The sequence below is a fragment of the Stomoxys calcitrans genome, chromosome 3 (genome assembly GCF_963082655.1).
Source record: "Stomoxys calcitrans chromosome 3, idStoCalc2.1, whole genome shotgun sequence".
In the NCBI taxonomy this organism is placed as follows: Eukaryota; Metazoa; Arthropoda; class Insecta; order Diptera; family Muscidae; genus Stomoxys; species Stomoxys calcitrans.
Genome location: NC_081554.1, coordinates 183996789 through 184017514, shown reverse-complemented (window position 1 = coordinate 184017514; position 20726 = coordinate 183996789). Strand labels below are relative to the sequence as shown.

The following is a 20726-nucleotide window of genomic DNA, read 5'->3' as shown; positions in this document are numbered from 1 at the left end:
TGCAAACGGAATGACAAAATGAATATACCCCCATCCTTCGGTGGTGGGTATAACAAGTAAGAGCGTGCTAATTTGGGCCGGGCCGAATCTTATATACCCTCCACCATGGATCGCATCTGTCGAGTTCTTTGCGCAGTATCTCTTTTTAGGCAAACAAAGAATAATGCATACGGACGGGGGAGGATGTGGAGCTATATCAAGTTATAGTCCGATTCGGGGCTCAAGAAGCAAAATCGGGAGATTGGTTTATATGGGAACTGTAGATCGATTCAGACGATATTTGGGTTGCCCAAAAAGTAATTGCGGATTTTTCATATAGTCGGCGTTGACAAATTTTTTCACAGCTTGTGACTCTGTAATTGCATTATTTCTTCTGTCAGTTATCAGCTGTTATTTTTAGCTTGCTTTAGAAAAAAAGTGTTAAAAAAGTATATTTGATTAAAGTTCATTCTAAGTTTTATTAAAAATGCATTTACTTTCTTTTAAAACCTATAATAAACCGCTATATAAACCGATCTGGGATCTTAAATTCTTGTGCCTCTAGAGGGCGCAATTATTATATGATTTGTATGATATTTTGTACAACGGCTTATCCCATGACCTTAAATATACGTGTCAAATGTGGTCTGAATCGGTCTATAGCCTGATACATCTCCCATATAAACCGTTGTCTTTTTTTTCTTCATGAGCCCCTAAGGGGCGTAATTCTTATTCGATTTGGCTGAAATTTTACACAATGACTTCTACAAACATTCTCAGTCTCAAACATTTAATTCAATTATGGTCAAAATCGGACCATAACTTGATATATTAGATCCATTAGCATAGCAATTTTTTTTAACCTTTCTTTGCCTAAAAAAAGATACCGGGAAAAGAACTCGACAAATGCGATCCAGGGTGGAGGGTATATAAGATTCGGCCCGGCCGAACTTAGCAAGCTTTTACTTGTTATATTTTCAGATTTTTTGTTTAATTTTTACCTTATTTTATCTTTAAACAAAATCAAGAACTAAAATAAATAAACTATACAAAATAATGCCTTTATGACCGTCAATGCCAATCAAAAACGGAAAACGTAATGTGAACGTTCAAAAACCTGAATTCAAAAATGAAATTATTATTTCACATCATCATCTACACCATAATCATCAGAGCGTTATACGCAAATGTTGAAAAGCAGATCTTGAATATAGGTAATGTTAACAAGTCTCCCATGACCCCCCAAATGTATAGCAATATGCAAAATAAAACACACAAATATTACAGGTGCTATATTCTTTAAAGATGAAACTGATTTGGAGGCGGCATTCGATACGGCCGTTCAGGATATAAATTACCTGAATCAGGAATACCAATTGGAATTTAATCCCATCAAACATTATCTAAGTGAAGATGACAGTGTCATCTTGCAAGAAATAGGTAATTATGAATATTTTGTTGTGCAAAATGACACTTCTTAACCTAAATTAGAAGTGGTGCTTCATGAAGGACATTAGGTTGTATCGAAATAATATTTTTGAAAAAAAGAAATTGAAAAAATAAAATGGATACCAAATATGATTACGTTTAAATATGGAAATGATCGGAGAAGCGAACTTGAATTCGCCAAACTGAAGGTCAGAAATGCAAAGTTCAAAGAAAACTGATGGCAACGGCTAAATCCATGCAACTGATCCAATTGCTTAAAAAAACGTTTTTTTTTATTAGATATTTAACATTCAGCTCATTAAAATTTTTCCTATTTTTTTCTATTTCAATACAACCTAATGTCCATAAGAAAACTCTTAAAAACTAAAGTATATTGTTTTGGTAATTTTTAGCTTGTGATTTGCTGCAAAATAGTGTTGCCGCCATTATTGGCCCAAGTTCGGCGACAAAAAGTGGTAAGTGTTTATTTTTAAACAGGACGCCTAGGGGAGACGGAGATTGGAGGTATGAGAGAAAAAAACATAAAAGAAACAAACAAATTAATCATAATGGAATAAATAAAATAAACTATTTTAATGTTTGTCGTCACAAGAATTTTTATGACGTCTGCCTTGTCTTTTGGCCACATTAACGCCGTCAACTTTTCATTTTCATGTTGAACGGTGTGTATGGTAAACTTTTTGTTTATGATTTTTTTAACCACAAGGTTGTCTTCTTTGTTTACCTAAAGACCGCAATTTCATAAATTTTCGCATGGGGGAATTTAATTGCAAATTTTGGAAAATTTGGAGAAATCGGTTTATATGGAAACTATATCAGGTTATAGACCGATTTAGATCGTACTTGACACAGTTGTTGAAAGTCGTAACACCACATGCAAAAATTCAGCCAAATCGAACAAAAATTTAGGCTTCCAAGGGTTCAAGAAGTCAAATCGGGAGATCGGTTTATATGGGAGCTATATCAGGTTATAAATCGATTCGAACCGTACTTGATACAGTTGTTGGAAACCTTAACAGAACATAGCACACACAATTTATGGCTTCCAGGGGCTCAAGAAGTAAACTCTGTAGATCGGTTGATGTGGGACGATTTGAGCCGAATTTGGCACAGTTATTGCCGTATAAGTCGTAACCGAACACCACGTGCAAAATTTCAGCCAAATCGGACGACAATTGAGGCTTTCAGGGGCTCAAGAAGTCAAATTGGTAGATCGATTTATATGGGAGCTATATCGGTTTATTAATCGATTCGGACTGCACTTGGCACAGTTGGTTGAAGTCAATACAGAACACCACATGCAAAATTTCAGCCAAATCAGACAAAAAATGCGGCATACAGAGGCTCAGGAAGTCACATCGGGAGATCGGTTTATATGGGAGCTAAAGGGTGATTTTTTTGAGGTTAGGATTTTCATGCATTAGTATTTGACAGATCACGTGGGATTTCAGACATGGTGTCAAAGAGAAAGATGCTCAGTATGCTTTGACATTTCATCATGAATAGACTTACTAACGAGCAACGCTTGCAAATCATTGAATTTTATTACCAAAATCAGTGTTCGGTTCGAAATGTGTTCATTCACCGTTCAGCGATGAGGCTCATTTCTGGTTGAATGGCTACGTAAATAAGCAAAATTGCCGCATTTGGAGTGAAGAGCAACCAGAAGCCGTTCAAGAACTGCCCATGCATCCCGAAAAATGCACTGTTTGGTGTGGTTTGTACGCTGGTGGAATCATTGGACCGTATTTTTTCAAAGATGCTGTTGGACGCAACGTTACGGTGAATGAACACATTTCGAACCGAACACTGATTTTGGTAATAAAATTCAATGATTTGCAAGCGTTGCTCGTTAGTAAGTCTATTCATGATGAAATGTCAAAGCATACTGAGCATCTTTCTCTTTGACACCATGTCTGAAATCCCACGTGATCTGTCAAATACTAATGCATGAAAATCCTAACCTCAAAAAAATCACCCTTTATATCCAAATCTGAGATGGCCCACTTCCAATCCCCAAAGACCTACATCAATTTTAGGTATATGTGCATAATTTCAAGCTACTAGATTTGATGAGAAATTTTGTCACAATAGCCCGAATAACTGCTTCAGTGGTTCGATTAAACTGACCATAAAATGAAAGAAGCGCTCCATGAACATTCTTAACAGACCACGCATTTTGATAATAAAATTCAATAATTTGCAAGTGCTGTTCGTTTGTAAGACGATACATGGTTAAATTATAGACCAAACTGGAGACGTTTGACAGTGATACAAAACACGAAATGTGCGTGAGCTGTGTAAACCAGTGCTGCCAAAAAGATAACAGCTTAAAAATCACCCTTTATTTAGAGCGCAAAACAAGCCGATTACTGGCTTAGGTGTTTGTCCATAGTGGCATGGGACGGATTAATATCCGAAACCTCTTTTCAACTAAACCTAACCTAACGTTAGTGTGTGGGTGGCCACCCCACCCTACATATCCCTCAAACTGCACATATTTGTGGACTATGGCAAAAAGCGGCTCAAATCTGATTTATGGCCAAGTGCTTAAGGGATGCCTCACCTCATGAAATCCCCCTAAACCACATATATAAGCCGCCTTTAGCAATATGTAGCTCAAATGTGGTTTTTGGGAGTAAAGTATGAATGTGATATCCACTTTGGTTCCTCCAAACCACCACCAAAACCTAGAGAATGAAGTAGATCTAGCATCCAAACTTTAATGGGCGGACCCACCCCTTACCCTATTTTCAAAAACGCCAGATCTCGGAGATGAATGGGTCTATTTGAGCGAAATTTGGTTTGTCCGATATGGGGACATTTTTGGGGTGAGATGGGCCCCCACTCATCAAATTCCTTCTCTAGTCTCAAATATTTTTCATTTGAGCCCCTTATTGTAGTTATTGGTCAATATTTCCATTTGGCGGGCTTTGGAGGCGTGGTGGCCCCCCTAGATATCCCACCCTATACCTAACCTAGCATACCAAATTTATAATAAACCACCCACCCTAGCATACCTAATTTATAAAAAACCGAAAACTGAAATTAGGTATCCTAAGTTAGGGTGGGATATCTAGGGGGGGCGCCTCCAAAGCCAGACAAATGGAAATATTGACCAATAACGCCAATATGGGGCTCAAATTAAAGATGTTTGAGACTAGAATAGGAAATTGAAGTTTGGGGGCGGGCGCGCCTCACCCCAAAAATACCCCCATACTAGAAAACCAAATTTCGGTCAAATCGCCCCATCTATCTACGAGATCTAATGTATTTGAAAATAGGGTAAGGGGAGGGTCGGCCCATTAAAGTTTGAATGTTATATCTACTTTATTCTCTTGGTTTTGGAGGTGGATTGTAGAAGCCCGCCTCACCCCGAAAATAATAAAATATCCGAAATATCTGAATGGCTTTACCAGCACCCCCAAACCGCACTTACTTCATGACCAGTATTGGAGGTGGCAAATTATCGATGGTACTACCGATATTTAAATTTTTGACAGAATGTCGATTGATATCTTTCCGATGGATTTTATTGCAAAGGTTCAATTTTTTGCAGAACTAAACAAAAATAAGCAATCCGACACTGAATGTAACTTTTAAGATAGATTGCGCCTATAGAGGGCGCAATATTCATCCGATTAGGCCAACATTGTTTACAGTGATTTCTCTAATGACTTCCCACTGACTTTACTAACCTTCATTTTATTTGATCTGTGCATAGATACTGCTTCTATGTAAATCGATCTTCTGATTTTTATACCCTCCACCATAGAATGGGGGCATACTAATTTCGTCATTATGTTTGTAACACCTGGAAATATGCGTCTAAGAACCCATAACGTATATATATATTCTTGATCGTCATGACATTTAAAGTCGAACTAGCCATGTTCGTCCGCATGCCTGTCGAAAGCACGCTAACTTTTGAAGGAGTAAAGCTAGGCCCCTACAAATTTCGCACAAAAACTTTTTATTAGTGTAGGTAGGTTGGGATTGTAAATGGGCCAAATCGGTTCATGTTTTAATATAGCTGCCATATAAACCGATCATTCACTTCTTGAGCCTCTAGAGGGCGCAATTATCGTCCAATTTGATTGAAATTTTGAATGTGGTGTTTTGGTATTACTTGCAACATCTGTGCCCAGTATGGTTCAAATCGTTTCTTAACCTTATATAGCTGCCATATAAACCGATCTTGGGTCTTGAGCTTCTTGAGCCTCTAGAGGGCGCAATTCTCTTCCAATGTGACTGAAATTTTGCCTTAGTTGTTTTTTTATGAATTCCTACAACTGCGATAAGTATGGTCTAAATCGGTTCATAACCTGATAAGCTGCCATATAAACCGATCTCCCGATTAGGCTTCTTGAGCTTAAAGAGGGCGCAATTCTTATCCAATTTGATTGAAATTTTGCATAGGTCATTTTGGTATCATTTTCAACAACTGTACCAAGTATGGTCGAAATCTGTCTTTAATTTGATATAGCCGCTATATAAACCGATCTCCCGATTAGACTTCTTGAGCTTCTAGAGGGTGCAATTCTCAACCGATTGGTCTGAAATTCTGCATGAGGTGTTTTGTTATTACTTCCAACAACTGTGCCAAGTATGGTCTAAATCGGTTCATTACCTGATGTAGCTGCTTTATAAACCGACCTCCTAATTTGACGTTGCGGCATGACAAGTCCATATCGGTGAATAACTTGATATAGCTCATAAATGTTTAAAAAAGGACTTGACAAATGCGATCCATGGTGGAGGGTATATAATATTCGATCCAGCCGAATTTAGCACGCTTTTACTTGTTGTTATCCTGCAAACATTTTTGATCGCCAAATAATCTTCCGCGAATCTTCCAGATGAAGGTTATGATCTAGGACGAGCTGGTCGAAGATTCGTAGACGATTCTACCATCGTGAGGAGTTGTGTCCTTAAAACTATTCTTCTGGAAGAGTATTCCGCGAATCTATTATATGAGTTGCTTACGACTAATTCAGAAGAGTCTGGGAAGATCTATGAAGTTAGTTTTGTAGAGGGTTAATAAAATACTCTTCTAGAAGAGTTGAGCATTATTTGCCAGCACGAGTCAAAAATGAGTGTTTTTTTATGTTTATTACATATTATTGGGTTGCCCAAAAAGTAATTGCGGATTTTTTAAAAGAAAGTAAGTGCATTTTTAATAAAACTTAGAATGAACTTTAATCAAATATACTTTTTCTACACTTTTTTTCTAAAGCAAGCTAAAAGTAACAGCTGATAACTGACAGAAGAAAGAATGCAATTACAGAGTCACAAGCTGTGAAAAAATTTGTCAAAATTGTCAAGTGGGTCTGACGGCAGGCAGACTGCCAGATAAACCTAACCTAACCTAAGAGAAGAGTTGCTGAAACTTCCGCACATGCAAATTATTGCCCAATGATATCCCTGAAGAGTGTTTCGCGACTCATCCGGTAGAACAATTGCGTAAAAACCTTTAAGAAGATTGTTTTATTCATCGCGGGGACGCATGCTCTTCCAAAATGATTAAAAATGTTTGCAGGGTAGTCGTATATTACTATGTATTCACCAGGAATGTATACCGGGCGGCATATTCACCACAGTCGAATCGTAAATATTTATTTCCGTCCACTTTATGGCCACTCTTCTAAACACAACAATTAATTTTTCTATTTGCACCCGTTCGATGATCCTAGAAAATGACAAATGGCAAAGAGCTGTATGAAACAAACGAAAATGACAATTCGTATTATTGACCTACATATGAGATGCAAAGAAAGAGAGAGCGAGAGAGAGAAAGAGGGTGAGAGAGAGTGAGAGATAGAGGGTGAGAGAGAGAGGAGGAGAGAGAGTGGGTGAGAGAGAGAGGATGAGAGAGTTAGGGTGCGAGAGTTAGGGTGAGAGAGTTAGGGTGAGAGAGTTAGGGTGAGAGAGAGAGAGAGAGAGGTTGAGAGAGCGAGAGATAGGTGGAAACCTGCATAGGAATAGGACTCTTTGCAACTTTATGAACGATTTCTCTCTCGCGATCTGTTTGGCAACAGATTAGAAGAGTGTCTCTTTGTTAAAAGAAAAACCAATATTGCTCTCCTTCTGAGATGGTGAATATATTAGTTGATCTATTTTGAATGCTATTTCTCCCTATCGCTCTTAATTAAAGAAAAAACCACTTTGTTCTCCTGCTGCTAATAATATGCCCTCTTTTTTGATACTTTTTTGCTAGATTCTATAAAAATAAGTGTTTATTTTTATAGTTTATTGTTTTGTTTTTATTTTCCGTTTTATGCTTTTATTTTGTCTACTTTTTTATGCTCACGTGCCTAGACATCGTCAATGTTTTGTGCAATATGACGGGGATACCCCATCTACAGTTCGATTGGCATGGTGAAGAAACGGATGCGGTGCTAAGCAAATATTTGTACACCATCAATGTGGCGCCATCGGTTCATGTCTTGTCTCAGGCCCTAATGGATATTGTACAAAATGAACCCCTGAATTGGAAGACATTCACAATAGCCTATGAAACATCATCGGGTGAGTATGAGAGAAAATTTCGAATAGCATTTTTTTGTATTAATCTCTTCTTGGTATTCTTTAAGATTTATCTCGCATGCAACACCTGTTGGCATGGAAGCAATTTCATAAAACGGGCATTAAGTTGATACCATTTCATCGAGATGATGATTATCGTGTTCTCTGGAAAGTTATTAAAAATTCTCGTGAGAGAAATGTGCTCATCGATTGCCCATCGGATATAATTGTGGAATTGATGAGGGAGTCGATTAATTTCAATATGACGACATCATTTAATGTAAGTAGTACTTCTGTTATAAGGAAATGTTTTGTTTTTGAAAATATACAGTAAAGAAATTTATAGGAATAATGTTAGGGTTGCCCAAAAAGTAATTGCGGATTTTTTTTTCACAGCTTGTGACTCTGTAATTGCATTCTTTCTTCTGTCAGTTATCAGCTGTTAATTTTAGCTTGCTTTAGAAAAAAAGTGTAAAAAAAGTATATTTGATTAAAGTTCATTCTTTTTATTAAAAATGCATTTACTTTCTTTTAAAAAATCCGCAATTACTTTTTGGGCAACCCAATAGTTATAGAACTCGATTTGAAGCATATATGGAAAAGAAAGACGAAAATGTATCGAACAATAATTTCCCACATATTTCAATAGGGTCACACTGTCACTGTAAACAGAGGCAGACTACCTAGTTAAAGAACTCGCTTTGAAGCATATGTGAAAAAGAAAGACAAGAAAAGCCGTACTTAGCCTTACTACCACTCCTGCAGACGGATGTTCTTAAGGAAAAGATGTACTTGGTCCAATGATAGTTTGCAAAATAAAGGAAGTATTGAAGGAAGAAAGAAGAGACTGGTCATTGTCAGAATAAGGGAATCGTTGCTGCCTACACAACAGGCTGGCTTGAAAAAGTATTCTGAAAATAAACCATATTTGGAACTAGTTTTGAACTTTGGAAAGAGTATTTAGTATTAAAACCACCCTTTCTTTAGGGAAAGGGTGGTTTTAATACCTTTTCCCAAAAGAAAGCGTAGTATTAGTGCCCTTTCCCTAAAAGGAGAGGGAGTTCTAATACCCTTTCCTTAAAGAAAGGGTTGTTTTAGTACTCTTTCCCTAATGAGGGTACCATAGCGCAGAGGTAAGTATGTCCGCCTATGACTCTGAACGCCTAGGTTCAAATTCTGTCGATACCATCAGAAAAAAATTTTCAGGGGTGTTTTTCCCCTCCTAATGCTGGCAACATTTGTGAGGTACTATGCCATGTAAAAACTTCTCTGCAAAGTGGTGTCGCACTGCGGCACGACGTTCGGACTCGGCTATAAAAACGAGGCCCCTTATCATTGATCTCAAACTTGAATCGGACTGCACTCATTGATATGTGAGAAGTTTGCCCGTGTTCCTTAGTGGAATGCTCATGGGCAAAATTTGCATTTTTGATACCCTCCACCATAGACTGGAGGTTTACTTATTTCGTCATTCCGTTTGTAAGTCCTCGAAATATTCGTCAAAGACCCCGTAAAGTATATATATTCTTGATCGTCATGACATTTCATCCGTCCGTCCATCCGTCCGTCCATCCGTCCGTCCATCCGTCCGTCCATCCGTCCGTCCATCCGTCCGTCCATCCGTCCGTCCATCCGTCCGTCCATCCGTCCGTCCATCCGTCCGTCCGTCCATCCGTCCGTCCATCCGTCCGTCCATCCGTCCGTCCATCCGTCCGTCCACCCGTCCGTCCATCCGTCCGTCCATCCGTCCGTCCACCCGTCCGTCCATCCGTCCGTCCATCCGTCCGTCCATCCGTCCGTCCATCCGTCCGTCCATCCGTCCGTCCATCCGTCCGTCCATCCGTCCGTCCGTCCATCCGTCCGTCCATCCGTCCGTCCATCCGTCCGTCCATCCGTCCGTCCATCCGTCCGTCCGTCCATCCGTCCATCCGTCCATCCGTCCGTCCATCCGTCCGTCCATCCGTCCGTCCATCCGTCCGTCCGTCCATCCGTCCGTCCGTCCGTCCATCCGTCCGTCCGTCCGTCCGTCCATCCGTCCCTCCGTCCATCTGTCCGTCTGTCCATCTGTCCGTCCGTCCATCTGTCCGTCCGTCTATCTGTCCGTCCGTCCATCTGTCCGTCCTTCCATCTGTCCGTCCGTCCATCTGTCCGTCCGTCCATCTGTCCGTCCGTCCATCTGTCCGTCCGTCCATCTGTCCGTCCGTCCATCTGTCCGTCCGTTAATCTGTCCGTCTGTCGGAAGCTCGCTAACATTCGAAGGAGTAAAGCTAGTCATAAATTCTAGGCATATATCTTCTCATTAGAGTAGGTCGGTTGGGATTGTAAATGAGCCATGTCGGTCCATGGTTTGCTATAGCTGCCATATAAAGCGGTCCTGAATCTTAACTTCTTGAGCCACTAGAGGGCGCAATTCTTATCCAATTTGGCTGAAAATTTTCATGAGGTGTTTTGTTAAAATTTCCAACGTCTGTGCATTAAGTGTAAGGCAGTAAGATGAGTGGGTGGAAACGGGAAAGGGGAGGGGGAAACGAATTGGCCGTAAGGACCAAGAGGATAGCCATGGGTAAACTTGGTAAATGCGAAGCTTTTCGGAGCGACGCAGTTCGAGTTTAGGTCCTGGTCGACCTTCGAGTTTAGGTGTTATACCAATCGTTGGGAGGACGACGAAAATCCTATGGGGAAATCCGGTTCGTCTGTAGAAGAGGCTATTACTGAGAGAAAGTAGGAAGCTGATGGAGTATCATTTCCAACCTATGGCTCTTCTAGCTTCGCAGGACCTTTTATTTTTCATTAATATCGGTTTAAACTTGGCTTAACCATCTCTGTTTTCTTTTTTCAGAGCTTTTTCCTCACTAATTTGGATACTCATACCAGTGGCATAGATAAACTATTATCCGATATATTTCTATCAAATGTTACCAGCGTAAGACTGCGCTCCTATATACCACCGCCAGTGCACAGTGAAACAGATGTCTTTGATCCGGGAGAGAAAGACAGTGTACAGACATTGAATCAACAAAATATCTACGATGCTTTAGTGCTGCTATACAATGCCCTACAGCAGACTTTTCAGCCTGATCCCATACCAGTACCAGAGGTCTCATGTGAGGGTGGTTTTTGGGAATCGGGTAATGATTTGATAGATAAAATGAAAAAGGTTTGTCATCTCAGATTGTTTTTCAGGAAAAAGAATCTAATTCTGTTTTTCCTATATTCCAGTTGGATCAAAAACATCTGGAGCCGCATTATAAAACCCAAAAACTCACAGTCAACTCTTTTGGCATACGCGATGATTTTAATTTGGAGATATACGATGTTATGGTCGACGACACTCTCAATGTCTGGAACAAACAGCATGGTTTGGTGGTCTATGATAATCTTATATCGAATTTTACCCGCAAAGTCTTTAAGCCCAAAAAGAAAGGCGATCATGTTGACTATCAAAAGAAGAAAATTAAATACACCGTGGCAACTAGAATTGGAGAACCCTATTTTATGATACGTGAAGAACCCGAAGGTGTGCACTTTGAGGGCAATGATCGTTTTAAGGGTTATGTTGTGGACTTACTGTTCGAGTTGGCCAAGAATTTACATTTCGATTTTGTCTTCGAACCAGTGCCGGATAATAAATATGGAGCTTATGACCCGAATACCAATGAATGGGATGGCATTGTAAGGCAGCTGATGGACAATGTAAGTATTGGGGGTAGAAGTATAGGGGAGAAAAGTTATTTCAAAGGCCATCCATTACAAGAGATTGGCATAACACACCATTCCATTGTAACTGCCCCGCCTTCGGTTTGAACCCTACCCTCACACTCCACCAAGATAAGGGTACATAGGAGTATCTAAAGCCAGTCAGCCAAACAATCAAAACTCTCCCCTGTACCAGGGGACTCATTAGAGTGCAATGGTTTGTGAACGTTACGTCTTGAGTCATCAAATCTACCGTTGATATGTCCATCTCAGTGTCTGCAAATTTTGCCCATGAACATTCCACCAAGGAAAAGGGGCAAACTTCTCACATATCAATGAGTGCAGTCCGATTCAATTTTAGCTCAATGATAAGGGGCCTCCTTTTTATAGCCGAGTTCGAACGGTGTGCCGCTGTGCGACACCTCTTTGGAGAGAAGTTTTATATGGCATAGCACCTAAAAAATGTTGCCAGCATTACGAGGGCAAAACCACCGCTGAAAATTTTTTTCCCATGATCTCGCCTGGATTCGAACCCAGGCGTTCAGGGTCATAGTCGGACATGCTGCGCTACGGTGGCCATCTCAGTGTCTACTTCAGTCAAAAATTACCTCTTCTTATGATACCTCTGAATAGTGTGAGGGTTAAAAATTGACCTCATCCATGTTTAACTCCTGTTTCATTTCTTTTTCCTTTTCAGCAAGCCCAGATGGGCATCTGTGATCTAACCATAACCCAAGAGCGTCGCACAGTGGTTGATTTTACAGTGCCCTTCATGCAATTGGGAGTGCAGATTCTCTACTCCAAACCACCACCACCGAAAAAGGAGCTTTTTCAGTTTCTGGAACCCTTCTCAGTGGCTGTATGGCTGTGTTTACTCATTGCCTTATTCTTGATGTCCTTGGTGTATGTGGTATTAGCCAGGTAGGTCTAAACCAAAAGCTATGCGTCTTCCTCAAGGTCAATTTTTCTTGCCAGATTCACCCCAGACGAATGGAAGACTCAGAAAGATCCCAATACAGTGGAACTTACCTGGACCCTAAGGAATTCATTTTATTTGCATATAAACTCAATTTTGCAAGTGGGATGTGATATTTTGCCAACGTAAGGCTAGCCTTAGATTTTTAAAAAGATGCTCAAAAGTTGACTTTTTACTCTCTTCTCTTATTTTCCAGTGCTGGCCCCATGCGTCTCTTTACCACCTTTTGGTGGATATTTGCTTTGTTGATGGCCCAAACCTATTTGGCCAAGATGACTTCGTTCATAACCGCCTCCAAAATGGATGGTACCATACAAAATCTTCATGATCTGGTGCAACAGGATAAAATACAATTTGGCACTGTCAAGGGAGGTTCCACATCACTCTTTTTCTCCCAGTCCAGTGAAACTGATTATCGTTTGGCTTGGAATAAAATGAAATCCTTTAAACCTGAGGCTCTCACCAAAGATAATAAGGAAGGCGTGGATCGGGTCAAGCATAGCAAAGGTCGTTATGCCTATCTATTGGAGACTCCCATATTGCAATATTATGCGAAAAAGAATTGTGACCTAATGCCAATAGGAGATCCTTTTGGAGAGAAGTTTTATGGCATAGCAGTGCCGTTGAGTAAGTACTTTGAGTCAAAATACACTGACAAAAAAAATTTAAAAAAAATTTTTGAACCTTTGACAAAATGTTTGCTAAAACTAAGATTTTGGCAACATATTCTTCAAAATTTTCACACATGGTATAGTTTGGCCCCCCCGGTAAAAATAGGGTACTTCATTTTGTGATATCCCCTGGGGGGGGGGGGGCGGACCCTCCCCCTAACCCCAATTTTCAAAAACGCTAGATCTCGGAGATGGGTGTATCGATTTAAGCGAAGTTTTGTATGCCCCCTTATGGTAACCAAAAACACAAAATTGGTATTAAACTTTGGGGTCAAATAACCGGGGGGTGGGCGCCCTATCCTAAAACCCACCCAAAACGGACATGTTTACCAATTCAGACAATATGGGTATCAAATGAAAGGTATTTAAGAATAGTGTACGAACTTGATATAAAAATTAAACCTTACGTTTCGTGGGACATGACCCACCCTCCAAAACCACCCAAAAATGAAATTTACCGATAGGGCAATGTGGTATCAAATGAAAGATAATTGGATGTAGAAGACGAATCTTATATAAAAATTTGGGTCAAGTCCCAGGGGGCCCACCCCACCCGAAAAATAACATCCAAACGGACATGTAGACTGATGTGACAATATGAGGTTAAAACGAAAGGTTATTGAGAGTAAAATACGAAACTTATATAAGCGTTTTGGCATCTATTCCCAGGCAGGTCGCTCCAAGCCAAAAATGTTCAACCAAATGGACACGTATACCGAACGGGACAAGTTGTTTGTGAATTAAATATGTATATAAATATTCTTCAAATTTGGTCCATGGCAAAAGGGGGCGGCAAACACGTATGGGTGTAGTGGAGCACACCGGGCCATATTCGTACTCTACTCTCGAATATCTTCATTGGAGTCCCATATTGTCCCGATCAGTCCACTTTGATCTTGGGCGCTCCTTTTGGGGCGGCACGGCTCTCTAGATACTTGGATCCAGTTTCTAATATCTTATTCATACTCTGCTCACGAATATCTTTCATTGGAGTCCTATATTAACCCGATAGGTCCACTTTTTAATTTTGGCCGGTACTCTTGGGGCGGCGCCCAGCTAGTTGGATTAAATTTTTGACATCATATTCGTATTTTACTCTCGAATACCTTCCATTTGAATCCCATATTGTCCCTATCGGTCCCCTTTGATTTTGGGCGGTACTTTTGAGGAGGTTTTTGGCTTGGGGCGGGTCCCTAGATACTTGGATCCCATTTCTATGTCATATTTATACTCTACTCCCGAATATCATTCTTTGGAATTCTATATGGTCCCCATCGGTAAATTTTTTTTTTTAGGCGGTACTCTTGGGGCGACACCCTTCGCATTTGGATCAAATTTTTGATATCTTATTCGTATTCTACTCCCATATTTGAGTCGGTCCACTTGGATTTTTGGCGGTACTTTTGAGCCGGTTTTGGACTTGCGACGGCTCCCTGGGTGCTGGGATCAAATTTTTAATGTCGTATTCATACTCTACTTCCAAATAAAAATTATTTGAGTACCAATCGGTCCACTTTTGATTTTGGGTGCTACTTTGGGGCGGTTTTGGGTCTGGGGCGGCCTCTTAGGTACTTGGACCCAATTTTGATTACCATATTCGTAATTAACTCCCAAATACCAGTTGAGTCCCATATTGTGCCATTCGGTAAATATGTCCTGCTGGGCGGTTTTGGAATAATATATTGGGTTGCCCAAAAAGTAATTGCGGATTTTTTAAAAGAAAGTAAATGCATTTTTGATAAAACTTAGAATGAACTTTGATCAAATATACTTTTTTTACACTTTTTTCTAAAGCAAGCTAAAAGTAACAGCTGATAACTGACAGAAGAAAGAATGCAATTACAGAGTCACAAGCTGTGAAAAAATTTGTCAACGCCAACTATATGAAAAATCCGCAATTACTTTTTGGACAAGCCAATATATGTCAGATTTGTACTCAACTTTTATATACCTTTCACTTGATAACCATATTGCCCAAAGCGGTAAAAGTGTCCTGTTTGGTGGTGTTTTTGGGGGTGGGGGCCACCCCAACACTTAGGATGACATTTTTATGCCAAGTTCGAATTCTATTTTTTGAGCGAGGGACGGTTTTGGGCTTGGAACGGCTCCCTGGGTACTTGGATCAAATTTTAAATATCATATCCATAATCCACTTTCAAATACCTTTCATTTGATACCCATATTGCCCCAATTGGTAAATATGTCCGTTCGAGCGGGTTTTGGGATAGGGCGTCCCCCCAGGTTATTTGACCCCAAAATGTTATACTAATTTCGTGTTTTTGGTGCACCATAAGATGGCATTGAAAATTTCGCTTAAATCGGTGCACCCATTTGCTAGATCTGGTGTTTTTGAAATTGGGGGTAAGGGGAGGTTCCGTCACTCTACGGATATCAAAAATTGTATTACGTTTTTGTCACCGGGGGCTCAAACTCTACCATCTGTGAAAATGCCATGAAACACGGTTCAGCCGTTTTTGAGCCTATACGGAACAAACAAATTAACAAACCTATGCCACCACTGTGGTACAGAGTTTTATGACGTAGTGGATTGGTGTGTAACACCCAGAAGGAAGAGAGATAGACAGACCCATTGACAAGTATACCGATCGACTCAGAATCACTTTCTGGATCGATTTAGCTATGTCCGCCTTTCCATGTGTCCATTTGTGTATAAAGTAAAGGTCGCAGTTTTCTTCCGATCGCCTTAAAATTTGGTATAGGAATGTTTTTTCGGCCTAGAGACGAAGCCTGTTGAAATTGGAAAAAATCGGTTCAGATTTGGATATAGCTCCCATATATGTGTACGTCCGATTTGGACCAATATTGTTATAATGTGGTCATTGGTTACCTGATTCTATCGAAATTTGGCAGGAAGGATTTTCTCTTGACTCTTCACATTACTGATGAATTTCTTAGAAATCGGTTCAGATAGATATACATCTCACATATATATATCGTCCGATTTTCACTCCTAGAGCCACTGCAAGCGCATTTTTTGACCAATCTTGCCAAAATTTTGTACAACGCTTTCTTTGACGACTTTCTCAATGTATGTAAAGTTTGCTCAAAATCGGTTCAGATTTAGATATAGCTCCCATATATATGTTCGTCCGATTTTGAGAAATACTGAAATAAAGTGCTGATATGTTAACCGATTCTCTTGAAATTTGGCAGGAAGGAATTTCTTATGACTGTCAATATTACAGGTGAATGTCATAGAAATCGGTTCAGATAGATATACATCTCTCATATATATATCGTCCGATTTTCACTCCTAGAGCCACTGCAAGCGCATTTTTGTCCAATCTCGCCAACGCTTTCTTTGACGACTTTCTCAATGTATGTAAAGTTTGCTCAAAATCGGTTCAGATTTAGATAAAGCTCCCATATATATGTTCGTCCGATTATGAGAAATAATGCAATAAAGTGCTCATATGTTAACCGATTCTCTTGATATTTGGCAGGGAGGATTTTCTCTTGACTCTTGAAACTACTGGTGAATTTCATAGAAATCGGTTCAGATATAGATATAGCTGCCATATATTTATGTCGCCCGATTTTCACTTCTAGAGTCACTGCAAGCGCATTTATTTGCCAATCTTCCCAAAACTTTGTACAACGCTTTCCTTTACGGCTTCCTTAATGTCTGTAAAGTTTGCCCGAAATCGATTCCGATTTAGATATAGCTCCCATATATATATGTTCGTCCGATTATGAGAAATAATGCAATAAAGTGCTCATTTGTTAACCAATTCTCTCGAAATTTAGCTGGAAGGATTTTCTTATGACTGTCAATATTACTGGTGAATTTCATAGAAATCGGTTCAGATTTAGATATAGCTGTCATATATGTATTTCGCCCGATTTTCACTTCTAGAGCCACTACGATGTGCATTATACACCAAAATTGCCAAATTTTTGCACAACCCCTTCCTCGGCTACTACCACAATATCTGAGAAGTTTGGTCAACATAGATTTATATATAGATGTAGCTCCCATATATATGTTCATCAGATTTTGTGTAATGTGCAATAATGTTGTCATTTGTCAACCGCATTCATTAGAGTTTAAGCATATTTGCTCGAAACTTGATAGGAATTGATTAAAAAACTCATCTAAACACATCAGACGAGGTCCATCCAAATTGGTTCGGAATTGGATATAGCTTCCACTTTGTACTTATATGGTAGGTGTAGGGTATTATTCAGTCGGCACCGCCCCACGTATTGCCTTTCCTTAAAAACCCTACCTACTTTCTTACTGCGCTATAAGTAAAGGTTAAATGACAAAGCCCAGCGTTTCATTCGTGCACTGCTCACTAATTGGTGAGTGGGTGGAAGCATGTAACCTTTTGGTGGCATTGCAAGCTGATGAGGCCTCTGGAAAAGGCCGAAATCGCGACTATTGCCTTTCCTTAGAAACCCTACTGGTTTCTTACTGCGCTATAAATAAAGGTTAAATGACAAAGCCCAGCGTTTCATTCGTGCATTGCTCACTAATTGGTGAGTGGGTGGAAGCATGTTACCTTTTGGTGGCATTGCAAGCTGATGAGGCCTCTGGCAGAGGCTGAAATCGCGAGTATTGCCTTTCCTTAGAAACCATACTGGTTTCTTACTGCGCTATAAGTAAAGGTTAAATGACAAAGCCCAGCGTTTCATTCGTGCACTGCTCACTATTTAGTGAGTGGGTGGAGGCTTGTAACCTTTTGGTGGCATTGCAAGCTGATGAGGCCTCTGGAAAAGACCGAAATCGCGATCCCTGCAGCCCGACCCAAATACATTCTCTCTCCAATGGAGACTCTTTAAAGGGGGTTTGGTTGTCTTAGCTGGTTAATCCAACAACAAAATGACAAAATTTTTTAAATACATTCTTTTTAAATAAAATTTTTACAAATTTCTTTAAATAAATCCTTGTAATCCTTTTCTTTTAATTCATTTCAGATGCTCCCTATCGTTCCGAGTTAAATGTGGGAATTTTAAAGCTCAGTGAGCAAGGTTTCCTATACAAATTAAAAAGGGAATGGATTTTTCACAACAACACAGTACTATGTGAAGATGCACCCTCAACAGATGGTACCCAAATGGATATGCAGACATTGCGGGGTGTGTTTCTGGTTCTGCAATTGGGCATAGGTGTTGGCATTATTATAGGCATAGCTGAGTTCTTTTGGTATATCAATAAAATGGCAGTAAGAGAAAAGGTAGGAGGCTTGAAATTACGTTGCTCAAGACTATTTGTAAAATTTTTTTTTAAATTTATTTTCAGATATCTCCTAAATTGGCTTTGGCCAGAGACTTTAAATTTTTCGTAAATTTTTGGAAACAAATCAAGCCTTTGTCAATTTATAAATGTCCTGAGGCGGGTTCCCAATCTCGTGGCTCCCTAATGCCTTCTACAGCAACAGAAACTAACAGTTCTGAGAAACATAAGAGAAAAGTGAAAAGAAGGAAAAAACCTGAAAAGGATGCCAAAGTTTGAAGCCTGTTAGTTGTTATAAAAAAATATGATAAAATATATTTATAAGTTTTGTAAATAGAGATTATTTTAAGAAAAAAAAAGAATAAATTGTTGATGATTAATGTTAGATTTATGACGAAGATGTGAACGGTTTGAATGTTGATACATCAATGATTAAATTTATTTCAAATTTCTTTACATTCGACTTTGACAAATATTACTAGACTGGTTATCTCATAAAGGGATGCCTATTCAACATTATAAACCATACATTGTTTATGGCAGCCATAAAATATCATAAATTTTCACTTAACCTAAACAAATAAACCATAAATCCATTAGACTGTAAATATTCCTAATCACTAAGGGATATCATTACTGTAACAATAGCCTTAAAGTCGTTATCCAGCTAACGAAATATCCTGTTCCAATGAATTTTGAATAATCAACCCTTTAAAAGGAAGAATAAAGCTCTCCATAAGGTATTGATTTTATTTTTTTTATATCCCATTCCCCTATTAAACAATAAAAAATGGGCCATATAAGTCCCATTCGTCCTCAAAGGGTTAACGAATTAAAGTGTTAATTCCACCGTATCTCAGAGTTGCCCTGTGTACCTACGCCACTTAATGACTGTGTTCCATTCCTGACTAGAACCATAAACGACACGGATGTCGAAAAGCCTAACATTCGTCACTGTGTCAAATTTCAGTGAAATCGGATTATAAAAGCGCCTTTGATTTGGCCAAGGCTTTTCATCGAGATATCGGTCTATATGGCAGCTATATCCAAATCTGGACCGATTTCGACCAAGTTGCAGATACATGTCGAAGAGCCTAACACAACTCACTGTCCCAAATTTCGGCGAAATCGGACAATCAATGCGCCTTTTATGGCCCCAAAACCTTAAATCAAGAGATCGGTCTATATGGCAGCTATATCCAAATCTGGACCGATCTGAGCCAAATTGAAAAACAATATCGAAAGTTTTATCACAACTCAATGTCCCAAATTTCGGCGACATCGGACAATAAATGCGCCTTTTATGAGCTCAAAACCTTAAATCGAGAGATCGGTCTATATGGCAGCTATATCCAAATCTGAACCGATCTGAGGCAAATTGACAAAATATGTTGAAGGGCCTAAGACAATTCACAGTCCCAAATTTCAGCAAAATCGGGACAACTCACTGTCCCAAATTTCGGCAAAATCGGACAATAAATGCGCCTTTTATGGCCCCAAAACCCTAATTCAAGAGATCGGTCTATATTGCAGCTATATCCAAATCTGGACCGATCTAAGCCAAATTGAAAAATAATATCGAAAGTTTTATCACAACTCAATGTCCCAAATTTCGGCGACATCGGACAATAAATGCGCCTTCTATGGGCTCAAAACCTTAAATCGAGAAATCGGTCTATATGGCAGCTATATCCAAATCTGAACCGATGGGTCTAAGACCCTAAATCGGAGGATCGGTCTATATGGCAGCTATATCCAAAAAATTGGCGAAGGATGTCGAAGGGCCTTAAACAACTCACTGTCCCAAATTTCAGCAAAATCGGATGATAAATGTGGCTTTTATGGGTCTGGAACCCTAAAGCCCACCTGGCCGTATAGAAGTCTATGTAATTTCTATCACCATCAATATCCTTGTTCAAATCGGTTCTATAAGGAATAGTGGTACAGTACTTGTTATCAAAAAAAGGCTTAGGGAGGGTATAATCCACACTGCCTGGAACATTGGATATTGTATCAAGGATAATATAGTGTCCGTAGCCGCCACATGACCAAAGAGAAAGCTCCCTTATCCTCACGCCAGTGATCACAGCAATTTTCCTAGCCACAATGTCCAGAGGCATTAGATGTAGCGTTAAATTCAGTGCATCAAATGGTATAGTCCTCAGTGCGGCTGTGATACGCAAACAAGTCATCCTTTGGATCCGGTTGAGTATTGAACAGGAGGTGGACT

General features: G+C 39.6%; 1 protein-coding gene across 1 annotated transcript; it reads left to right on the top strand.

Annotated features, from left to right (window-relative positions):
- Positions 1-1030: 1030 nt before the first annotated feature.
- LOC106084377 (glutamate receptor ionotropic, kainate 2) lies at positions 1031-18775 on the top strand. The gene is made up of 12 exons (XM_059365735.1): positions 1031-1193; positions 1267-1419; positions 1821-1883; positions 7747-7956; positions 8022-8233; positions 10793-11110; positions 11173-11646; positions 12347-12570; positions 12625-12750; positions 12822-13252; positions 18238-18497; positions 18563-18775. Exons 1-12 carry the CDS (start codon positions 1109-1111, stop codon positions 18773-18775), a joined length of 2769 nt encoding a protein of 922 aa, XP_059221718.1. The 5' UTR covers positions 1031-1108.
- Positions 18776-20726: the final 1951 nt, after the last annotated feature.

Coding starts and splice junctions, on each gene's coding strand:
- LOC106084377 (XM_059365735.1), top strand. CDS start 1,109: ATGAAATTATTATTTCACATCATCATCTACACCATAATCATCAGAGCG. Junction 13,253..18,237: donor TGGCATAGCAGTGCCGTTGA/GTAAGTACTTTG, acceptor AATTCATTTCAG/ATGCTCCCTATCGTTCCGAG. Junction 18,498..18,562: donor AAATGGCAGTAAGAGAAAAG/GTAGGAGGCTTG, acceptor ATTTATTTTCAG/ATATCTCCTAAATTGGCTTT.